This window comes from Gymnoscopelus microlampas (assembly GCF_963454915.1).
Source record: "Gymnoscopelus microlampas genome assembly, chromosome: 5".
NCBI classification, from domain to species: domain Eukaryota; kingdom Metazoa; phylum Chordata; class Actinopteri; order Myctophiformes; family Myctophidae; genus Gymnoscopelus; species Gymnoscopelus microlampas.
The window spans coordinates 46,038,350-46,051,859 of record NC_139942.1 but is presented as its reverse complement, the minus strand read 5'-3'; the positions used below and the strand labels follow the sequence as shown (position 1 = coordinate 46,051,859).

The following is a 13,510-nucleotide window of genomic DNA, read 5'->3' as shown; positions in this document are numbered from 1 at the left end:
GACGCCCGGGGGCGAAATTCATCATTCATCTTTGATCAGTCATCTTTTGTCATTCAAAGGCATCGCTTCTCAAGTGTTCCTGTCATTATTGCCGTGCTCTCATATGATAATAATGTACAAGCCCACACCACCAGAGTACCACTGCTGAGGGATAAAAGTAAGAAGGGGGGATGATGTTTAATGGAGGAGCCCGTTGTCATTGTGTGGTGATGAAGGGCAATGGTGTAAAGTAACTAAGTACATTTACTCAAGTACTGTACGGTATTTTTTACTTTAGTGGACTATTTCCAATTTTCAATACTTTTAATTCTACATCTCAGAGGCAAATATGGTACTTTACTACTTTTACTCCACTACAATTATTTGAAAACTTTAGTTAGTAGTTACATGCATTAACCACTTCAGCCCTATTTTATACATAGGCTATTTGCTATTAAATAAATCACAACGCGTCGCGACGCGTTGTGACTGACTTGTGGCAGGCGATTGACTATTAACTATCGGTTATTTTCGTTTTTATTAATTGAATAGTTGAGAACGCTTAAAAATAAAGAAAAAATGTATACTTTTAAAACTTATTTCATACTTTTCCCACACAACGGTGTCATGCAAAATAGTAAAGCAAACAGATGTAGGTTGCTTTACTGTTTTGCCGTACTGTTTTTAAACTGCTAATAAAGTATTCAATCAATTAATCAATCAATAAATCTGCTATTTTTTTAATCAACTTTTCGTCTATAATAACATGCCCAAGATAGATTATTAATCGATTATTTTATTAAATTATCGATTATATTATTATAATCGATTAAATCAACTTGTTTGTTTAAGTGTTGCACTTCACTGGAAACTCCCACTCCTCACTGTCTCCTCACTGTCTCCTCACTGTCAGGTGAATCACATGCTTTTAAGAATGGTCATGTGATTGTCTACATCCTCCCACAGGGACTACATTGGGAATTGGAAATGACTAAATTGGGGAGGAAAGGGGGCGGGGGGGGGTTCTTCAAAGTGTGAGTGTCATGGTTCCCTGCCTGGGGTCAGTCCTGTAGATAGATGAACCCCCTGCTTTGCAGCCCACAGGTGTCCTCTAATCCTGGGTGTGGCTGAGCCTGAGGTCAAAGGTACGTTAGATGAGTCAGCTTCAGGCCAGTGAGGACGACCCTTGGTTAACGGAATGCCTTTAACGGTCTCATGATTGGTGTGTGCATGTGTGCGTGCACGTGTGTTTAACCCATTAAGACCCGGAACGCATCTGTGTGTCATTTTTAGATTTCTTTGGCTATTCAAAAATAGCAGATATACGTCTTTATATAGGTCTATTTTTGAAAAGGATTTGTGAAAATGTGTGCAAATCTTTGAATATTTAAGATTTTAACTCAAATATTTGCTTCTGGGGGTCCCTGGAACATCATATTTTGAAATGGGGGGTGGGGGGGACCGCGGACAAATACATCATTTTGGGGGTCCTTGACATGAAAAAAGCCACTGATATTATAGCAACATAAGTTTTTCTAAGCATTTAGAAGACATTTGTAGAACCCCCCAAAAGCAAAGGTGAGTTAAAAATGTTCACTTTAAAAATATACTGTATATATTCTACAAGCTCATAGTGCGGCACTCGGTGCCGCGCTATGAGCTTGTAGATCTTCTATTTTTGAATAGCAGAATTCCCGGTCTTAATAGGTTAAAGGAGAGTGGGTAGTATGACATCAACAGCATTTATTGAGTGATGATGTGTCGTCAATCACGTCCCCAATATGAATTATTGTTGTCACACTTTCAACCACAGCAGTGTGTTCTATATTAAATGAAAAATCTGACAAATTTGCAATTGTGGAAAGTTCTGGAAACCTGAATTTATTATGATATACGATTAGGCCTATTTTATGCAATTGATTTAGCAGTTTGAAACAGTGGATTTGGCTGTGCACTATCAGGGTAGGATGAGTGCTGTCAGGAAAGGAAGTGTAGTCTTTTTCTACTAGTCTGCATTGCAATCACCAGTGCTTCTGCAAGTTGGCACCAGACGATAGGTGAGTTCATGTGTGAAGCCTAATTTTATGCTCCATCGTGCGACGGTGTCGTGCGCTGAGAATTGCAGGCCTGCAAGCTCACAACGCGTCGCGTCACACACACGGCGTGAGCTTGTAGGTCTGCTGTTCTCGGTGCGAGACACTGACGAACGACGAAGTATGAAGCGGGCTTTGCTCACGGTTTTGGAAGGGGCAGCTGGCTGGCACAGCCTGGCAACAACAAAGTCATCTGTTTTTCATCAAGTCCTCCACACCATGGCAGAGGGATGAGATGAGAGGTAGAATTTATTGAAAAGTTAAAAGGAATTACAGGGGGGGTGGGGGGTGAAAATGAGAGCCTTGGTGTGTATGTGTGTGTTTGTGTGTGTGTGTTCAAATCCCACCCACACCCAACTCACCCGTCTCTCTCTTTCATGCACACAAGCACTCAATAGACTGGTTCAGAGCATAGTAAACAGTATTAATCCAGACTTAAGACCCGAGATTAAGTTATTTGTGATGCTACTGAACTGCATGATAATGAGCCACACAAAAAGAAAGTACCAGAGGCACTTGGCAAGACGACATTCAAATGCCTGATTTTATACTTGGTTGTGCGCAGGTGTCGCACACTGAAAATAGCAGCAAGTTACCAAGCTCAGAACACTTCACATGTAAATCAGGCTTGTATGTAATTAATGCTTGTTTTCTTCCTTTATCTCTGTTATTAGATTCTTGTAGTGTAAAACGTGTAACTCTGTTTTCAAAAGTCACTTAACCCATTAAGACCTGGAACGCATCTGTGTCATTTTAGATTTCTTTGGCTATTCAAAAATAGCAGATATACAAGCTCATAGCGCGGCACCGAGTGCCGCGCTATGAGCTTGTAGATCTGCTATTTTAAAAAATATATATTTTATATTTTTTTCAAAAAAAATGTTAGGATTTAGAAAACATTTTAAGAATCGGACTCAGGCCTTAATGGGTTTAAGTTATAATCATCACGTGACTGAAGCCTATTTGGAAAGAAAATACTGTATATATTTTATGTTGTCAAAGTCTTGATTTTTTTTACCGTTTTGGGACATTATTCACCAGGTTTGAAGAAATGTAGCTTTGATAGTTGTTCATTTTCAGTGACTGATATCAGAACAGGAACTTATCCTAATGTTTAGAGAGAAGCTGGCTTGTACAAGGCAAAATTGTGGTTGATTTTGTCTGTCCATCTGAGAAGAGAAAGTGAGAACTCTCCTCCTTCTACAGCTTTCGTGGAAGTATTCTTAACCACATTTAACCTATTTTGGGCATGTCTTTAGGCAAACATTCTCAAAAAGCCAGCTATTTCCACTATTGATCATAAAACTAAGTATATAGGGCTTAAGTTGTTAAGCAAGGTACTTAACCTCTAGTTAGGTTGTAGTGTATGTGGTGGTAAACTAACCCTTCCATGGATGAACATGGATTAAAACTGAAGGTGCGTTATTTCCCCCTCACTGCCGAGCCCTGCTGTACTACTTTGCATTCCTCCCATAACAGAGTGGCAGACGGGAATGTGATGCACTTTAACTAAGATAATTGGAGGATTATTCAGAATGCGGGTGTCGATTTGTTGTCGCCTGTAAAAGTCACGGTAGGAACACAAGGAAATGGAGAGGTTCCAGAACATTTTGGGAGATTTTATGGCGACAGGTGCAGAAGGAACATGTTTCCTGAATGGGGGGAGCTGTCTAGTATTAACTTATTAAGACCGGGAAAGCATCTGTGTCATTTTAGATTTCTTTGGCTATTAAAAAATAGCAGATATACAAGCTCATAGCTCTATGAGCTTGTAGATCTGCATTTTTTTTTTATCATGAAAATATGTGAAAATCTTTGAATATATATATTTTTAAAGCAAACATTTTTATCTCAAATCTTTGGTTCTGGGGATTCTACAAATTCTAAATCCTAACAGTTTTCCTAACAAAGATTTGAGTTAAAAATTAACTTTAAAAAAAAGAAATTCAAAGATTTGCAAAGGAGATCTACAAGCACAGAGTGCCACGCTACGAGCTTGTATATCTGTTATTATCTGCTACGAGCTTGTATATCTGCTATTATCTGCTACGAGCTTGTATATCTGCTATCTTTGAATAGCCAATTAAATCTAAAAATGACACAGATGCTTTCCCGGTCTTAACGAATTCAATATTTCCACTCATCAGTGTAGCCCATCAGTGGACTTCCTTGGGCAGGAGGTTGGTCTGTTGATTAGTTACTACTCTGTGAAGGAAAACGTTCAGGATTAATCTCTGTAAATCAAAGTATTCCTTCAGTCACTTGCAACCTGGCATTCTTTCCTAGTTGAGCATGTTATTATAGGTGAAAATGTCAACGACCTCTCAAAAATAGTGAAAATAGCTGATCTACAAGCTTAGAATGCGTTGCATTGTGATGCATTGTGAGCTTGTAGATCGACTATGTTTTTATATTTTGGAAAGAATAAATTAGAGATTAGGTGGTTTTGGTCTTTTTTTTCTTTTTCTTTGTTTAGGTACAAAATTATACTTGAAAGTACATACAATATACAGTATAGGCTAAATGATGAATGATGATGATGACACATGAACTAAACCATAATAAAACATATTTTCAATGTGGTTCTCTCATACATACGTACAGCAACCGGATGACAACGTTATTCTTACGTCTGGGAAATGCCAAGATTGCCGACTTTATGCTGAAAAAACTAAAAATACAATCACACTTCTAAAGAAAGACAATGATTCCCCTCTTGCTTGAATGTCATTAGCTTGTTTATACCTGCCGAAATGACACAAGCATTTATCCTTCTCCACAGTATTGCCAAGAATAGCAGGCCTCCACACCTCGTCATCAGGGTTAGGAAAATGTTTACTTTGTGACGTGAAACATTTCAGGTGTGTGTGCCGTTAGGTTTGTTGAGTCAGTTTCAGATTGAATACACGATCACGATCATGAAATTTTACTTGACGATTAATTGTTGCTCAAATGATTCTGATTAACGATTGCGTTTCTGTCATTTGAACATTATTGGAACATTATTAATTTAAAGAAAAATCTGTTTGGCTTTTAAGGCTTCGTAATCAAAAGGTGCACAGGGCAGATATGACATATAACACATTTTTAATTACTTTATACTTAAAGAATAAACATCAATAGTGGAAATAGCAGATCTATAAGCTCAAAGATTTTTGAGTGGATTGTAGATCTACTATTTCCACAATTTTAGATTTTTTTCATTTTTATATAATATATTAAAAACAATGTTCATATTATGAAAATTTTTAACATGGAAATGATTATGACGATCATGACGTTTATGCAAAAAATATTTGCGATTATCTCAAATAATTGTGATTATACAATTATGTAATAATTATGACTAGCCTGCTCACAGTTGGTTTTCATGGCAACAAATGTTTTTCAGCATCTCTCAATCGCCTGGTCGTATTATTTAAATCAATGTGGGGGTACTTGACATGACATGATGTTTTAGAACCACTACCATAAGGGTCCATTTTAATAAAAATGAACACTCTTGATGTTGCCGTGTGTCACCTACAGTACATACAGTAGCAGCAACACAGCCAACCAGGTGCTGTGGATGACCTGTGATTCAACATGGCAACATTACATCATGGCAGTCACACGGTGTCTTTTTCTATTTATGGGAGCTGTTATGAAGTCACTTAACTTGACTAATTTTCCATTGCCAGATTTTCAATGGCAGTTTCAATTTCACTTTTGGCCAGTTTATATATTGAGTGTGCAGCTGATGGTAAAGCCAGTATTGTGTTCAGTCAGTCAGTCAGTCAGTCAGTACTTGTTGAAAGGACACAGAGGTTGTCTTGCGGATTGAACGTGGGACCTTTTACCGTTACAATGATGCATGAAGAAGGTAGTGCACGCACATCCGCCCTAGGTGCAAGACAAGCAAAAATATAATTTAAAAAGTCTAGAGTCTGCACACTGGTGATGCTGAAAAAGCTCTGCTGTATTTTTATTGCGTCGTCAACGTTTTGATCTATTCAGATCTTCATCAGGACATAAACACATGACCCTTTCGTTTACTAAACTCAGGTTTTTTTTTTGTTTCTCCCAGAGAGCCAGGAGGGTCTCCAGCAGACGGTCCAGGAGCGTTTGGGGGAGCTATTGCGAGTTCTCAAGGCCGTCATCGGCCAACACCAGACCCTCAACTCCGTGGACATCCTCGGCGCCGCTGGCATGGTCATCGCCAAAGTCAAAGGTCAGTGTTTATGCCAATGACAGCACACACCGTTGATGCAGAAGATAGATCTCTACCAAAAGCAGTGGTTCCCTAAAGTCCAGGTGTCCCGTGGGATTTTGTGACAACCACATTATTATTATTGCAATATATACAACTATACAAAACGTAATGAAGTATCTTTGAATCAGTACTTGTACTCCTTTCATTTGGTTTAAGTTGACTTACAGATTTATTCTTGAATTAGATAAATATTTAACCCATTAAGACCTGAGGCCGATTCTACAAATGCCATCGAAATCAGTAGTTCTCAAACTTTTCCATAATTAAAAAATGATTCAACATTTTTTAAACACTTTCAAGATTTTATTGTCTCTATTGTCTCTGTCTTGAATCTATCCCCCCTCCACCCCCAATCCCCTCGGTCTGGGCTTTGGTCTTGACTCACTTCAGGTGGCCTTGAATACGGCATTAGAAAATAGCATGTGTGTACTCTGACACACAGACGGTTTCATATCTTCTCATGACGTTTTATGGCAGTGTTGCCAGTTAAAGGAATAGTTCACCCAAAAAATGACTTATTTTCTATCAATTACATACCCCATGAAGCCTTGAATTCATGGAGATTTTTTTGTTTTTGACACATTCCTAAGCCAGGTGTATTTACGGTAGGAGTCTCAAAGATACTCCTTTGAGTCTCCTACCGGATACATTAGCATCTTTCCGCCGGTAATCAAATTATTGCCTTAGGAATGCAACAAAAACTAAAGAATCTCCATGAATTCAATGCTTCATGGGGTGTGTAATTGATAGAAAATAAGTCATTTTTTGGGTGAACTACTCCTTTAAGGTTAGAGTTAGAGGTCCCTTTCACTCGGCTGGCCTGCCATGAGAAACATTTTAATTTTCAAAATAACAGATCACAACGTGATCTCATTGTGAGCTTGTAGCTTGTCATAGGATGAAATAAGGCACTCATTTATGAAAAACAGATGAAATGTGGAGAGATGCAAGGTTTCTGCCTGACAGCGCCGATGTGTTTATTTGATTGAATCCTGCTCGGCTCGAGTTGGCCCTCGGTCTTGTTTCCAAAAGGCTTCCAGAGTGAGAGACGTGATTATTGTCTTGCTCAACAAAAGAATCCCTTCCCTCCCTCTCCTGAATGAATACAAGCGCAAGGAATCTCAAAACTTGCGAGTTCATCTGCCAGAAATGCGATCCTCGGCGAGGGTAATTCTTCACTTGGCCCGAACACAAGAATCCGCAGAGAGGAGGGCTGCACAGGGGTGTAATTTGCATTCCATATTTCACGGACGGAGGGAGGGAGGGAGGTGGCGTCCTGGCAACATACTTGATGGCCTAGCAAGGCCACGTAGCTCTACATGCTCTTCTTATTGTTACGGTGCGTTTGTCTTGCAGGTCACCTGTCTCTATCTCGCCATCAGAGCCACGTTGTAACGTTTGAAGAATGCGCTTCGTTCTGTCTGTCTCTCATTTCTGTCCTGGTGAGATGTGCTCGAACAATGCTGGGAATGCAAACAAAAAAAAAAGAAAACAAAGGGAGATTGACTGTGTGAGATCACCCTGAGGAAAAGGGTTCATATCGTGGCAGCTATGTGGGAACCTTTGCACCTCGAGTTCTGCAACGGGGCATCTGAATGGACATGTGATTGACTGGTCCTCACTGTGCATAAATACCTCAGGCATTTTGCATGTTTTAGCTTGGACCTTGTGTAGGTAAAGGAAAAATGCCAGCATGTCCTTGAAGTACCGTTTATTTTACTTAAATAGGCACGTGTAGCATAATAACACGTTTTGGCCGGCGGCTTCCTCAGCTTTTATAAGTAGGCCCATGAAAATGGAAAAACAAAAACAAGTAAAGAAAATGCATGGCTGCAATCAGAAAATGTATACCCTCCCCCAGACTCTAAATTATGCATAAGGATTTGCAGTATACATGTTCACATATATCCAAGTGGACAAGTGGAAGCATGGATCGTCTTGACCACTAGGGGGTGGCTTACATCACCTCTATGCTTGGCCTAACTTGTCCTCTGGGGCCGGTAGGTAACTCGATAGTGGCCAAGTCAGAAGAGCCAGGCAGAGTAAAGGAAAAACAAAAGGAGCTGCTGAGAGAGGGATGAATCAGTGAAACTCTAGTGACATGACAACTCAAAGGTCCGGATGATAACAGGCCTTGTGCACCACTGTGCCTTCAGAGTGTGTTTTCTTGTCGCTCGTGTTCCTGGAAGACTCACGCTTTGATGATCGGGCACAACAACACCTGGGGCCTTTTTGGGCGGCATCCAGAAACGGCAGGAACACACGTGAACGCGCGCAACCTGCTTCCAACGCCTCTCAGATCGTATCTGCTTATACCTAGGCGTTAATGATGACACAGTAGACGGCCGTCACACAAACATGAAAGATTTCAGCTCTGTCGTCTGACGCACAAAGCTTCATTCATTTATTCAGACAAAAGCCATTGTCATATCATCCATACTTTGTCCTGTCTGTTCTCGTATCGCCACAGATAGGATCTATCTGCAGAGAGTCTTCATCACTGGTTAAAACCAAGCCCAGGTTTCTCTCTTGCGCTTGCGTCCCACGGGGGCTGTTTCTCCCCCATTCCTCCTCCTAGCATTTCTGAGGCAGGGCAATAAAAGTGTCAACTTTCCAAAGTTATTGAAATTCTTTCCTCCTTCCCTACTCCACCTCCCACCCCCTGTGCATATGCCACAGACCATTTTCTGTCCTTGTGCTGTGCCATGCCTGTGCCCATCAGCTCATGGCATAGCTCAAGAGAAAATAGGTCTGTGAACCAGTGAATACCGCAACTATGAGCGAGCCGTCGGGCCAAATGTGAGCCGATCTGTCAAACAAAGTTGTGCTCTCAAAAGTTGTGAGAGAAATTGACAGCTGGGCTGTCACACATGGTTTAACTCACCAAAAAAAACTTTTTTTACAGGCTAATTGTCCCTAGTTGAAGCTCTCAGTGACAAAACAATGGCCCTTGTGCTTGAATGATGCAGTTCCCATATTTCAGGGGTGGCCGTGGGTGGGAGGGGTGGAGGGGGGGCAGTGCTGGAATCATTGTTGTGAGACCCACAGGATGTCCTGAGGAAGAAGTCGGTGCTCCTGCACAGGGGCCTCAGAGTAACACGTATAGCATTCGGGTTCCAGGGAGGCTCGGGCTTCAGTCGCTCTGGCATTTTCTGGCGTCCTTTTGGGGCCCAGGCCATCACTGCCTGGTTTTGTTTTGTGGAGGACCTGGAAATTTACTGGGAATCAACCCACAGGTGCCATGGGTTTTTTCCTCTCTTCTCTGGAATGAGTGGAAATGGAATTACCAAGATGACATTTTCAGTACACAATCGGAGCTCTGAAGGTCTGTTGATGACTAAGGCCACTTTACTCAGCGGTTGAGGGAGGCTCTTGAATTTCGGGGTCCCTGGTACTGAACAGAAGTTGACAGGTGTCTAGAGAGAAAAGGCTAAGTGTCGCGACGTTAGCTGTCTGAAAGTTTTACTCAGCTGTCGTGGAGCTCAAGCTGTGCAAGTGTTTCCTGTGGTGGGGAGACAGGAAGCACTCTCTGAAGTTGGATTTCTCCGCCTGTGACTTAGGTTCCCCTGATTGCCTTCTGCAAATGTCCTCTCGCTGAGTAAACGTTTCCTGTTAGAGAAAGCTACATGCTCAGTTCTCGAAGAATCGTCAACACTCGATGGCCGTCAAACGCGAATAGTCCTGGACCCCTCAAACAAAGATGTCTTCGTTTCGTCTGTGCCTGATCAAAATGGAAGATCACCTGTGGTGGAATGCGGATTTACAGGAGCAAATGAGGACGCTTATATAAACACTCGTTCTGGTCCTTTGAAGATATTCAAACCCCACCGTTCTTGGTGGTTGAGAGGAATCAGATAAAATGTTCCTGCAGTGCCTGTAGGCTACTTCTGCTCATTTTCAGTTTAAAGTGTTCGTTTAGGAAGCTTTTCTATGCCTGCTACCTTCCTTCTTATTGATGAGTATATCTGTTCTACAATGGACTAACTTTTCCATATGCTAATATCAACACTGGGCTAACCTTTACTATGTGCTACTGCTAATATATATATATATATATATATATATATATATATATATATATATATATATATATATATATATATATATATATATATATATATATATATATATATTTAAAGCTCCCATATACACAGAAATGCCACAGTTTGTATGAGTGCATACATACAGTATAATAACAATGTCTAAATAAAGAATGCATTCTGAAATTATTAATGTGGTGAATGAAATCAAAAGCCTAATCGATGGTCTAATGTTACCTTTGCTTGATGGTCATTGAGTTCATTCCAGTCATTCATTTGAATGTTTATGCTGACACATTAACTGCACACTTATATCATAATTGTCTAGGCGTGGGAGGACAATTGTATAGTTCTCTGAATGCTTTCGCTGAATGATTGAACCCGTGCGAACGTTGGCTGTGAATGCAGTTGTATTTTTGGGAGAAGTTCTCATGCATGGCTCTCGTTTGTGGTTTGTTTATCTCACCCCCAACAGGCGTTAACTTCAAGGAAGTGACTCAAGAAAACAAAAAGGCTATATTCGGCGAGATATACGCTTCCATTGACACTTTGGCATTCACGTTCGGCAATGTGTGAGTACAATGTTTGTTAACCTTTTCAACGCTTTTCAAAGCTTTTACGAGCGTTCTCGTGAGACAACTAAGCAGTCACAGTGCACTCGAATTGGGCCAGTGGATGGTACTATACAAGTCATTGGATTCCTGCAAGCCCATGTCACTGTGCTAAGTCTATAACTGAAGTCATTTGAAGCTGATGCATTGCCAATAGCTTCCCTCAGCGGTTTGCGTTTCATCATTTTCACTTAAGCATAGTTTATGCTGTGTAAAGACAAGCTACGGCTCACGGCTTATGGGCTTATTTCTGGGCATTTATACTCAATACATCAGCTCACTGACAAGCATGACAGGACATTCCACATTATGTCAATGAACCAAGAAATCACAGGGGTTGTCCTACACACAATATAGCCCCTTTATACCTCATCATATAACAAATGGGGAGAATAGACGATTTACAAGCATTTTTCCTTTTTTTATGAAATATAAAAATGCGAAATAAAATTGTTTATTAGTTAAAAAGAAAAAAAAGCCCAAAATAGGGACACCACGGTTATTGTGGATAAGTTCGGTTGTACTTCATTTGACATGAAATGTGTCCCCTGATGACATCAGGACAAACCATTAAAACTCACATTTACTCTCAAGACACATAAGATAGGTAGTACTGATGTGTGTCATAATATTGACATAATATTGATCGTGACAACTTGACCTGTTACCGTGTACACTTTTAATCATTTTAAAAGGAAAAATCCTTTATACAGCGTTGTATATAACTTTAAAACACTGTTGACTCTTTCATGTTTTAATAACTATATAAAATGCTAAAGTGCTGTCGTCTGGCTTTCAGAGTGTCTGACTTCCTTATGGGAGATGTTGACAGCGGCTCAGGGTTGGGGTCCCCCCAGTCTAGAAGAAGCAGGGTGAGACACACATTCTTACAGCTTCCTTCCTTGTTTCATACACTGTAAAACAATCCACTTTATTTCATCTCAGAGAGTGCACGAATATAACCAAATGGACCCGTAAGAGTTTATTGTTTATTGTTTATTTGGATCCCCATTCGCTACTACCTTAGCAGAAGCTACTCTTCCTGGGGTCCACACAGAAATACATTACATTACATAACATGAAAACATTTTACATGAAAACAGTTAAAAACTTAAATCAATCTCTATTGTATGGTGTAGTAAATCATTGCATAAATAGGACATCTTAATGATACCTCAACAACCATACAATTTCAGATATATACTGTATAGAAACATTAATAATATATGTGAAAATATCTGTATACATATGTGTATGAATATATATATCCCTCGTTTTTCTTTATAATTGAATGTGTCCCTCTTGTTGCCAGTGGTGGAAAGAACAAGTACATTTACTCAAGTTCTTACTTTCCTGACATGTATTTCCATTTGTTTTATACTTTATACTTTGACTTCACTGACATCTCAGAGGCAAATACTTTATTTTTTTGACAGCTTTAGTTACTAGTTACTTTGCAGATTTAGATTATTAACACAAAACATACACGAGCAAACTGATAAACGACGATGTCTTATGACAGGTTAAGCTTCCCAGCAGAACGTAAAGTAGTTCAAATTGGACAGCTCTGCTTTGAGCTCCACTCAGCTGTCTGGGTGGCTGTTTCTCTTCAAAGTGTTGCTTTGAAACATGACAGGGTTCGTAGGCTTGTGTTTTGTGGTGCGAGGGTTGTATTAAAGGGGGTGATTTATTTTACAACAAACCCTCTACTTGAACCTCAAAGGCTTGCTTTCTCTATTTAGCATGGCGTTGGAAAAAAAGAGCAACATTTTACGGGCCACTCTGCTTTCGGCTTAAATAATACCCCCACCACCCTGTTCTGCCCCACCCGACTTACAGTCTGCTATCTGCTAAAACGTCTCTTTTAATTCTTTGTTGTTTTTGTCCACAGTCTTATGACAATCTCTCGGTGGATCCCAGAGGATATGTCTCGGAGAAAAGCGACCTTGCAGGTAAGCGTAACGCAGGCCTAAACCGCTTCTAATAGTAGGAATGTATAATGATTATTAATGGCTTGGCTTTGAAAAACCATTTAATGGCCGGGCTTGTAGCCCTTGGGCCCAGAGTGTCAGCTTGTGAGCCTTAGCTAAATGATTTAGACGAGCTCTTTTAGCCTCCCAGATGCCTGAGGTAGACCCGCCCTAAACCTCGGCGCTAACCCCTGTTATTTCTGCAGCTTTTTTCATACTTGCTGCGGGCTGGCCCTTCTTTTCTTTTCTTTTTCTTTTTTATCTTTCTTTCTTTTCCTTCTTCTTCCGTCTCTCTCGCTTTCCAAATGTCTGACATTCCTCCTCTGTTTAGGAATAGTTAAACGCGTGGGATGGGAAACACATGGGACTGGTGCTGAGAGGGAGGTGCGTTTGGCAGCGCTGGTTATTATGGGGGGTGGTGGTGGTGGGGGGGGGGGTGGCGCATGGAGAGGTTATGACATCGCCATGCATGCAGAGGCTATAGCCATTAATCAACCCCCGTGTCTTTTCCCTGGCTACTTCCTGATGATGTGAGCATCTACAGTAGGTTCCAGTGGTGGAGGAA

The 13,510-nt window shown here is 40.6% G+C and overlaps 1 protein-coding gene across 4 annotated transcripts in view; it reads left to right on the top strand.

Moving 5' to 3' along the window:
- LOC311045414 (rho GTPase-activating protein 29-like) overlaps positions 1-13,510 on the top strand; it is a 56,250-nt gene that overhangs the window by 18,652 nt on the left and 24,088 nt on the right. For 3 of the 4 annotated variants that reach the window (XM_084057274.1, XM_084057276.1, XM_084057275.1), the window contains exons 3-6: positions 6,139-6,282; positions 10,840-10,936; positions 11,775-11,847; positions 12,867-12,927. In XM_084057274.1, coding sequence (XP_083913400.1) covers positions 6,139-6,282; positions 10,840-10,936; positions 11,775-11,847; positions 12,867-12,927 — 375 coding nt within the window. Of the gene's footprint in view, positions 1-6,138; positions 6,283-9,450; positions 10,201-10,839; positions 10,937-11,774; positions 11,848-12,866; positions 12,928-13,510 lie in introns of those variants that run through there. The other variant, XM_084057277.1, reaches the window with a different exon arrangement.